This window comes from Plecotus auritus, assembly GCF_963455305.1.
Source record: "Plecotus auritus genome assembly, chromosome: 5".
In the NCBI taxonomy this organism is placed as follows: domain Eukaryota; kingdom Metazoa; phylum Chordata; class Mammalia; order Chiroptera; family Vespertilionidae; genus Plecotus; species Plecotus auritus.
The window spans coordinates 98,753,285-98,763,713 of record NC_137776.1 but is presented as its reverse complement, the minus strand read 5'-3'; the positions used below and the strand labels follow the sequence as shown (position 1 = coordinate 98,763,713).

At 59.1% G+C, this 10,429-nt stretch overlaps 1 protein-coding gene across 1 annotated transcript in view; it reads left to right on the top strand.

Moving 5' to 3' along the window:
• Positions 1 to 8,676: 8,676 nt before the first annotated feature.
• Positions 8,677 to 10,429, top strand: part of LIMS2 (LIM zinc finger domain containing 2) — a 45,960-nt gene continuing 44,207 nt past the window's right edge. Inside the window, exon 1 of the mRNA XM_080668674.1 lies at positions 8,677 to 8,816. Within this exon, the coding sequence (XP_080524800.1) occupies positions 8,806 to 8,816 (11 nt within the window). The 5' untranslated portion in view covers positions 8,677 to 8,805. The remainder of the gene's footprint in view (positions 8,817 to 10,429) is intronic.

Genomic DNA, 10,429 nt, shown 5'->3' with positions numbered 1-10,429 from the left:
AGAAAAACAGTTAATTACCTACAAGGGAGCACCCATACGATTGTCAGCTGATTTCTCAACAGAAACTATGCAGGCCAGACGGGAGTGGCAAGTAATATTCAAAGTGATGAACAGCAAGAACCTACAACCAAGATTACTCTACCCAGCAAAGCTATCATTCAGAATTGAAGGTCCAATAAAGAGCTTCACAGATAAGAAAAAGCTAAAGGAGTTCATCACCGCCAAACCAGTATTATATGAAATGCTGAAAGGTACTCTTTAAGAAGAGGAAGAAGAAGAAAAAGTAAAGATAAAAATTATGAACAACAAATACATATCTATCAACAAGTAAATCTAAAAATCAAGTGAATAAAAAATCTGATGAACAGAATAAACTGGTGAATATAATAGAATCAGGGACATAGAAAGGGAGTGGACTGACAATTCTCGCAGGGAAAGGAGTGTGGGGGTTCAAGAAGAGACTGGACAAAGGTCATACACCTATGGATGAGGACAGTGTGGGGAGGTAAGGGCAGAGGGTGGGGTGGGAACCAGTTGGAGGGGAGCTTTGGGGGGAAAAAAGAGGAACAATTGTAATAATCTGAACAATAAAGGTTTACTAAATTAAAAAAATAAAATATATGTATATAAGTAGAATATAGTTCTTAATTTTTATTTGATAAAGCTTTCCACGTGATCTCAAGTATACTAGATTGGCTAAATTTGAAATATTTCCTTCAAGAAGAGAGAACAAACTCTTTGGATCACTCTGGGCCCTTGGAGTTTTCCAAGAATCATCTCTCGGTTAAAGCCTTGAAATTTAACTTGGAAAGACCATCAAACATATATGAGACCTTTTAAAATGGCTTTCTTGGGGAGTGGGCGTCCACACAGGATTGCCACGTGTCTCCCTTCCACCACCTCCTTCTTGCTTTGGGGAAAAATTCAGTAATGGTCTAGCGTCTACTGTTCGTTTTTTTAAATTTTTATTTATTTATTTATTTATTTATTTATTTATTTATTTATTTTAAGGAAAGAAAAAGATTTTTTAAGATAAAGAATTATTTACAGTTGCTGAGAAATTCCTTTAATCCTTTCTACTTGGTTCAGCCCAGTACAAGTAGTTAGAGCCTCCAGCAAAAAGAAATATGAAGTCTCTTTCACTTTCGGCCAAGCGCCTGCATCCAGCCATAATGACTGGGCAGTTGTAAGCAAAACCTTTCTTATCATCTGAGTTAACCCACTCACAGTGACACTTGTCCCACTCTGCCTCAAACTCTAGCTCCTGCTCATAATTATGAGGTAACTCTTTATCAGGTGGGCTCTTGACTGCAGTCTCAGGAGCGACAGGCAGAGGTGGAGAAGGCATAGAGGGGGAAAGTGGTATTTTTAGAGATTCGCACCCCTCCACTGTAGGCTGTACAGCCGTGGCTATACCTGCTTAGACATTCTTAAACTCTCCTGTGCTGGATCAAAGCAATCACCAATTAAAGACCATAATGTGAATATAGAAATGGGAATCTTCTCTGGACCTTCTGCTGTGTATCGGTCATGCAACTGCTTTCCGACCTTTTCCTAGTTTGAAAGTTGACGGTTCCCTCTTCAGGAAACCAAGGGAAAGTTTCATTAACAAAACTTAAGAAATCAAGAATCTGACTGCGCTTAACAGAGCATCTTCGAGCTTTGAGCATAGTTTTAAGCATTTGAGTGTAGAGATCTCTTTCCTGAGACCCTGAATTACCCATGTTTTACACCCGGCTAATACAACTTACAACAATCTGCTCCTTACCTCACTTCTTTAATCTGTTGTGCGGCACACTTCTCGGAGCGATGCCCTTGCCCTGTACTCAAGTTCTTGGATCGGGCGCCAAATGTGAATATTTCTCTCTTTTCCAAGTCCAGCGAGGCTAGAGAGCGATCTGGTTCCTGAGTAGGGGCTGCTGGGGATTGAGAAAATGAAAAAAAGAGACAGACACAGAGATGGAGGAAAAAGCTGGGGCCGGGTGGGACCACTGTCCTCTGACAGGTACAAGGACCCAGAGCCAATACAGTGTGTTTATTTTATACAGCAAAAAACAGGAAGTTTTACTAAAAGTCAAGACGAAGGAGATTATGTGCATTCTTGGGTGGGCCCGGGTCGTATTCATTCCTGGTGCTTGGCTGGACTTAAATAACAAAACGTACCCCCTGGCACCTGGGCTGAAGGTCAAGCTGACAACACTCCTGCCTCTGGCAAAGCGTGTTTCCAGGATGTGGCTTTGCTGACGCCACTGGATTCAGCTGACAATAATTAAAGAAATGCCCATGTGCCTTCCCAGGCGCTCTCTACATCATTTCTTCAAATTATAGACTCCTTAGGTGTAGGTAAACGTTTTTATTTATACAAATTCAGTGCAGGAAGAGACATGCAGAGTAAAGTCATATTTGAACAACAGGAGTGTGACTAGACTCCACATTTAAGCAGTGTGTCCTCTGAGTATACAATTCACCAAACATGCTGACAGCAATGCTCATGGAACAAATGTCTGCTGAGCAGATTCTCTCAGCAGGACCCATTCCTGAGTTGTAAGCAGCCGTGAGCAAGGCCGGCGCTCATCCCGCATCTGCATCCTGTGCCCAGCACAGCGGCTGCAAGGCGGGTGCTGAAGCAGGCAGCACAGCGCGTCCCTCCCGCAGGGCATCCCTCCAGCAGGGCATTCATCCACAGGGCATCCCTCTGGCAGGGCCGGCTCCCAAGCCATCTGAGTAAACATTCCAGCCTCCAGGGGCGTCAAATGTGGTTGAAGAAGGAACACCATGTGAGTCTGATAATCAAAGTGTCCATAGAGCACAAGGATGCTGGCCCGGCCCCTCTCCCAAGCAGTCAGATGCAGGAGCCCCGGGCAGGGTGACGTGCAGCTTGTGCACAGGGGCCCCGAGCCCGCGGCTGGGAGTCCAGCCCAGTCCTCGCTGCTCCAGGAAACAGCTGTGGAACTGCCCACAAGGGTCACAGCCCCATACACATCGCTGCGCACAGAGAAGATGGCTGAAGTGCCGGCAGCACTCATCTTTGATGGTGAAACTCAAGCAATTTTTCATTCTTTTTAAAAATATATTTTCATTGATTTCAGAGAGTAAGGAAGAGGGAGACGGCTAGAAACATCAACGATGAGAGAGAATCATTGACCCACTGCCTCCTGCACAGCCCCCTTCTCCCCCTCACCCCCGCATCGAGCCTGCAACCCGGGCATGTGCCCTGACCAGGAATCCAACTGTGACCGCCTGGTTCATAGGTCAGCGCTCAACCACTGAGCCACGCCTGCCAGGGTTCTTCATTCTTTTTCTGGGCATTTCCCAATGCTGTGAAATTTTAATAGCAGAAGATTACAAAATATTTAATTTAAAATAGTACAACTAATACCGAGACGCTCCTTTCAGGGAAAACCGTTCCTGGCAAGCAGGTGTCTTAGCAGCTGCTCTGGGTTTATTTAGGGGCCGAGGGCTCTTCTCTCTGTGCCCTGCTGAGTGTGGCAGGCGCACCGGCTGCAGATGCGCTTCCTTGGGGCCAGGAGCACCGTGGTTAGTAAATGCTCCTGTTAGCAGTTGCGGGAGGCCCCCCGCAGCTGCCCTTTGCTGGCTCTGTGGCTGGGAGGCAGGGGCCCTGCTTGCTCTGCACCCCTGGGCCTGCAGGGGGGGCTCCATGCGTGCAGGCCCCGCCCCAGGAAGGTGGCTTTTCCTTCCTGGTCTTCCTCCAGCCTCTCCTGACCCCAAGGTGCCTCCTGCCAGGGAGAGATGAGGCTGGGGCCTGGGCTGCTGCTCAGTCTGTCTCTAAGTGGCCGTGCCAGGCGAGCTGCTGGCAGTTTCTCCAGATGTTGCCGGCAGCGCGGAGGGAAGGACGCAGCAGAGGCGTTGGCGACAGATCTGGAGGTGGAGACGCTGAGTGGCGTCTAGAGGGCTTTTTGCTGTCCAGGTGCTCGGGGCCCTGGCTCCCTGCTGTTCCTTCTGCCCCACGTGATCATGCTGCTGCTGCTGATGTTGGCCCCTGGCCTGCCCTCCGGCTTAGCCTCGTCTGCCTCAGTGGGGAGTGTGGGGGCCTGGAAGCCACCTTGGGTGGAGCCCGCCTAGACAGGCCCGGGCGGGGGCTGGGCTGCACTTTGCTCAGAGGTTGGAGATGCTCTGATGAGGGGGTGCTGAGGGGTTGGCTGTCCTACGGGAAGCGAGGAAGCGCATGAGCCTCGCCCGGAGGAAAGGTGGGGCCTGCAGGCGAGGACTCTGTGGTCACCGCGCACCAGTGGCCCTTGTTGGCTGTCAGGCCCTGATGCGCGGTGGGCAAACCCCGTGCACGCCTGTGGGGCTGTCCTCAGCCCTCCGGCTCGGAGGCTCCTCTTGTCCCACCCGAGAGCCGAGGCCGCCCAGCCCTGGGAGGTGACGGCACTTCCCCCGAAGCCGAGGCGCCTCTTTGGCAGGAAAGCAGAGCCAGGCGCTGGGCCGCTGGCAGCTCTGCCCGGGTCCGCCAGGTCTCAGGGGGCTCCAGCCCTGCGCGTGCTCTCTGTGAGCAGAGAGGTCGCTGCTCTGCCAGCCCTCCCTGTGGTCGGAGGGCGCGGGGCAGGCGGGTGGCGGGGGGTCGGGGGGGGCGGGGCGGGCCGGGCAGGGAGTCCCAGGCGTGCGCATTTGAGAATGGAACAGCCATTTGCAAACAGCGGGTGCTTTACTCCCTGTGGGTGTGCAGCGGTGGGGGAAGCGGGGAACGGCGTCCTGTCCTCCGGGCTGCAGGCTGAGTGGAGCAGTGAGAGCCCCTGTGAAGGGGGTGCTCGCCGCTGCCTTGAGCCTACACGGGGAGCAGGGTCTGGGCCTGGAGGCCCCCAGGCCTTCTAGGACAGCTCCAGGGTCCCCTGTGGAAATGTGGGTCACAGCCCACTGTGTGGTCCAACTTGACCTCTGACACTTCAGAGCTCCTCTGTCCTGCTTGGAATCATCCCCTGAAGCTGGTAGTCCAGCCTCACTCCCTGGCTGTTTTCACTCTCTCTGACCCAGTCCCACCCGCCTGGCCCGGCCTGGGCTCCTCCCCCCTCCTCCTTCCCCCCTTGCCCCTCCTCCCTCCTCCCTCCTCCCTCCTCCCCCTCCCTCTTCTCTCCTCCCCTTCCTCCCTTTCCCCTCCCCTTCCCTCCTCCCTCCTGGCTCCTTCCCCTCCCTCCTCCCCCTCCCTCTTCCCTCCTCCTCCTCCCTCCTCCCTCCTCCCTCCTCCCCCTCCCTCTTCCCTCCTCCCTCCCTTCTCTTCCCTCCCACCTCCCCCCTCTTCCCTCCTACCTCCTCCCTCCCCCGTCCTCCCAACCCCCTTAGGGCAGGATTTTCCAGAGCAGAACAACCTTCTCTCTGCCTCCATTCTCCCTCTGGGTGCTGTACCCACTCCAGGGGGCACAGTGAGTGGGCGGTACAGGCTCTGGGCACCCCTCCGGTGGACTAACCACCCCCCCCACCGTGGGCCAGCTCCTGACAGCAGCTTGCAAACCTGGGACCACGGGGCCTCTGGGCTTCCCTGACACCTGGGCTCCCTCCCCTCACTGTCCCCCGACCTGTCACCCTGGGAGGGTCCTGGTTCTGCACAGGCACCGTTACCTCCTGAGCCCAGGGTTGAAATTCTGTCTCCTCCAGACCTCCCACGTTGACACCTGCCTGCAGGGCTGCACTCCCCAGCGGCCATTTCCCTGGACATGCCAGGTCCCCTCACCTGGTCCTCAGGCCTCGGACTCTCCGCAAGGACCCACCCCCGCCAGGGACGCCCCAGTTGCTCCAGTCGGGCACTCAGAGAGAATGTCCATTTTACCAGGACACTCAGATGCCTGCTCAGGGTCTCCCACTAATGCTGTGCTTACGCACCCGTCCCGCCACCCATCTGTGCATCACCTGATTTCTAAAATGCCTTTCACGGCTGAAGGACTCCGCGTGCACATCACTAACTGGGGTTCAGCATTTGTTCAGAGGATTTTTTTAAAAAAATATTGTTATTGATTTAAGACACCCTGCCCTACTCCTGACCGCAGCTCTCCAAGGAGCTCCCAGGGCCACTGTGCCTGTTGCTCCTTGCCGCCTTCTCCCCATCGTGTCTTTCACTCCGTGCCGCCCTTCAGCACCCTCCTGCCTCTCCACCTACAGTCCCCACACCCTTCTTCCCGGTGCTTGTCCCCGTCTGAAAAGTCATGTTCATGGGTTTGTTCGCTATTTACTGTCTGTCTGGCACCAGCTGGCACCGTGTCCGACCTGCCCGTGCCCGAGCTGCCCGTGCCCGACCTGCCCGTGCCTGACCTGCCTGTGCCCGACCTGCCCAGGGCCGCAGCACAGATGCTCTTATATGGACAGGTGAGGAGGGAGGGAATTATAAGTGACCACTGCCAGGCAGCTGCTGCCCTTTTCCACAAATCTGACCTCTGGCTGCCCCACGGGGAGGGGGGTGGCCCATGTCAGGGAGCCTGGTCTCTCCAGTGGGCTGAGCGATGCCCACAGCTGCCACCCAGCCCTCGCTGTGTGGCTCGGGACCAAGGCAGGCTGGTGGGGGTGAGCAGGGGCTCTGGCTTGGCCACAGCAGCCACACAGTGGGGGCTCTCCTGCAGGCCTGGGGTCCCCTCAAGGGCGGAGCAGGCCCCTGGGTGTTCTGCCTTCTCCTTTTCCTTCTCACAGGACGCTAGCATTCAGTGAGCCGCCTGGCCGCGCAGCCCCGCATGCCTGTTCCTAGGTGTACACATTGTGGAAAGCGTTTCTCCCTAACCAGGCAGGTGGACTGAGAAGTCACCCATACCCCACGCTTCGGCACCCACCCAGTCACTACGTTACAGGAAAGCAGATCAGCTAAGACACAACCACGGAAAGACCGACAGTGCAAACCCAGCATTTCAAGGCAGGAGCCACAAGGCGCTGGAGCCTTTCCCCCACTTCCCTCTGTGGCCACTGTTAGCTTCTGGGCATGGCTGGCACCTTGCATGGCCATTTCTAGAGAGTTTATTGCCAGGCCTGGAAGCCATGCACCAGCGCCCTGCCCGGTGGATAACAAACTGCTTCCAGCCATGAAGCACGCTGCCCCTGCCCCCAGGTGGAGGGGGGTTTTTGTTTTGTTTAGTACTTTTCTCAGAACAGATTCCCTTAATGGTTTTATATTAATTTCCAGGTCACTTTAACAGCTTGTCAATAGCACCTCATCACAGAAAGGTGTTCACCTGAAAATAAAAGGCCTTCAAAGTGAGAGGCAAGCGCTTACAAGCGCGGCTCAGGCAGGAGCCCAAACAGTGTTCTGAGTAGGAGACCAAGGCCAGGGTGTTCATCTATGAGAGGGACAACTCCATGCCTAGGAGGAGGCTTTCCTCTGGTGCAGACGAGCTAACACAGTGACGCTGGTTCTAGACAATGTGCTTAGTGTTCAGTCTGGTGCTCATGACACCTGCTCTCTGGGTATCCTTACACACAGTTCTTCCGGAGGCCAGGCTGGTGGGCCCAGCCCGCAGGTCACTTTGCCCTGCTTTCACATCCAGAGGTTTGAGAGTAAGATGTGTAAGGCAGCTCCCCGAGGATGGTAGCTTCCCCAGGATGGCAGCTCCCCCAGGATGGCAGCTCCCCGAGGATGGCAGCTCCGCTCCATTTTAAAGTGACCTGTTGACATTACTGCTTACAAAGTCCTTGGTTCTCCCAACCCCAGGGTGTGTTTTTCATCATAAAGCGCCTCTTCAAGGTAAGGGTTTGCTCAGAGATTTCGCTGAAATGGTTAGTGCCTGGCATCTAAGTGTGCAGACAGGCTCGGACTTCCAAGGGCACTGTGGACCTGCCACGGGGTGGGCGCTCGCTGCGTGGGCCCAGAGTGTCCGTGCCTGGGAAGAGTCTGAGGCATAAAGGCTTTAGTGAGCCCTGTGCCCACAGGGGACAGCGGGCAGGGGACAGCAGGGGACAGCAGGCTGGGGCTGCAGGGGACAGCGGGCAGCAGACAGTGGGTAGGGAACAGTGGGCTGGGGACAGCGGGGAACAGTGGGCTGGGTCCACAGGGGACAGCGGGCAGGGGACAGCGGGCAGGGGACAGCGGGCAGGGGACAGCGGGCAAGGGACAGCGGGCAGGGGACAGCGGGCAGGGGACAGCGGGCAAGGGACAGCAGGCAGGGGACAGCGGGCAAGGGACAGCAGGCAGGGGACAGCGGGCTGGAGACAGCGGGCAGGGGACAGCGGGCAGGGGACAGTGGGCTGGAGACAGCGGGCAGGGGACAGCGGGCGGGGGGGGGGGCGGGGAACAGCCGGGCGGGGGACAGCGGGCAGGGGACAGCCGGGCGGGGGACAGTGGGCTGGGGCCGCAGGGGACAGCTGGGCAGGGGACAGCGGGCAGGGGGGGGGGACAGCCGCGGGGGCGGGGGCAGCAGGGGCTGCTCTCTCTGCTGGTTCACTGCCCTCTCTGCTGGTTCTCCCCTCAGAGTCCGCTCCAGCCACGGGGCAGCGGAAGGGAGCGCCTGGGCGGGTCCGCTGGGAACTTGCTCTTGTTTATGGGAACTTCACTCCCTTTAAAAGGAAAGCTATGCCCGGAATTCGGGAGGGTGCCGGCCAGGCTCCCGGCGGGACCCGCACCCGGCAAGGCTCGGTGTCCTGAGTACCAGACCGCGCGGCCCCCCGCCGCCCCCACCCGCCTCCCCCTACTCCCCCCTCCCGCTGTGGGCCTCTCCTTCCTCTCCCTTCCCCCTTGCCCCCTCCCCCTCCCCTCCCCCCTCCCGGTGCCCCCGCCCGACTCTGCGGGCGGAGCGCTGTCCCTGGGCGTCTCCCGCTGTCAGGACCTGCGGGCGGCGGTGGTGGCGGCGGCGGGGACCCTGCTGGGCTGCGGCCACCATGACAGGAAGGTAACCCCACGGGCGCCTGTGGGGCGGGCGGACCCGGGGGCAGCGTCCGCAAGAGAGGGGACCCCCGAGGCCGTGGCAGGTGGAGCCGGCCCCGCCCGACACCTCCCCGCGGGATGGGGCGCTCTCACGGCGGGTCCCAGGCTCGCGCCCCCTGAAGGACACCCGCTCCTCGACCCGCACCCCCACTCCGCTGCGTGGTCCTGGTGAGGCCTCCCGCGCTGTCAGCGAGGGGGTGAACGGTCCGCACCGGAGCCCAGGCTGCGGGGGGGGGGGGGGGAGGAGAGGGGGGTCAGGAACCCCGGGCCGCACCGCCCCCCGCCATCCCCCTCCGCCCTCCACTGCCCCCCCCTCGCTCTCCGGCCCCACCTGCCAGGCACGGAGGTGACCGAGCCGTGAGGCCGAGACCAGGAGGCGGCCCGTGCCCGCCAGTGCCCGCTCGCAGGCCTGGCACCTGGGTGCCCGCTGGCCCGCGCCGCTGTGGACAGAAGCGGCCGTGGCGCTGGGGGGCGGGCTGGGGGTGGCGCGGGGGAGTGGAAGCGCCGCAAAGAGCAGTCCTGGTGTACGGGGTCCCCACCTGCAGGGCGCCCCACCTCTGGGTGCTGCTCAAGCTCTGCCAGGGGTTTTAGGCCAGCCCCCAGGAACCCCCAAGCAGACCCCTGTTCCCCAGCAGTCCTACCCGGTCTGCCGACAACTCCAGCTTCCAGGGCTCACCCTCCCACCCCAGGGGCCCCAGCCAGCGGCGCCCCCCACCCCCCCGCGCCGCCCCAACCCGCAGGGCTGGAGGGAAAGAGAGAGAGTGAAACAGGGAGAGCCAGGAGCACGCAGCGAGGGGGGGGGGGGCTGGGCGTGGTCCCTCAGGCCCCGCACCCCAGGCCCCGCACCGGCGCCCCACTCGCACAGGATACGGAGACCGAGCGAAACTGCGGAAACAGAGTTGGGTTTTTCCTGGTGAAAGTGCTCGTGCGCGTCTGGCTGCAGCAGCGAGCGTCTGCGAGCACAGCCTGCTCCCTCCTGCCCTCCCTCCGCGCACAGGCGCGGGCCGGGCGCGGGGCAGGGACATCGGGCCCACCGTGGGGCGAAGGGCCCAGTCCCGGAGGGACTCTCACCGGCCCGTGCGCCGCTCCGGACGCGCCCGCCTCCCGGGCGGCTTCCCCTCGGCCTGCACGCACGCTGCGCCTCACACACCTGGGCGGGGGGGGGGGGGGGGGGGGGTGCTGTCCAGCGTGCCCGGTCCCAGCTCTACACCGAAGGAGCCAGCAGGAGGGAGGGGGACAGTGGGGAGCCGCTGACGTGACCCGAAGGGGCGATGCACTCAGGAAAGTTCCTCTGGGCTGTGGAGAGAGGCAGGGGCGGGAGGAGATGGCGGGGCAGGCGCCCGGGCTGCTCCTGGGCGGTGAGTGGAAGGAAGCTCCAGATCTGATCATCACGTGCCAAGGTCAGGCCGGGGGTGCACTGCCCGCCTGTGGCTTCGTTAGTAGAAGCTGGCCTGTGCATCTGGCTAACAGGCCTTGGAAATGCCTCATTTTCAGATCCCTCGAAAGCACGGCACTCCCAGAGAGCACACCATGTTGTTAGGGCCCCCCGCAGCCCACTGCCCACCCGGCCTCCCACCT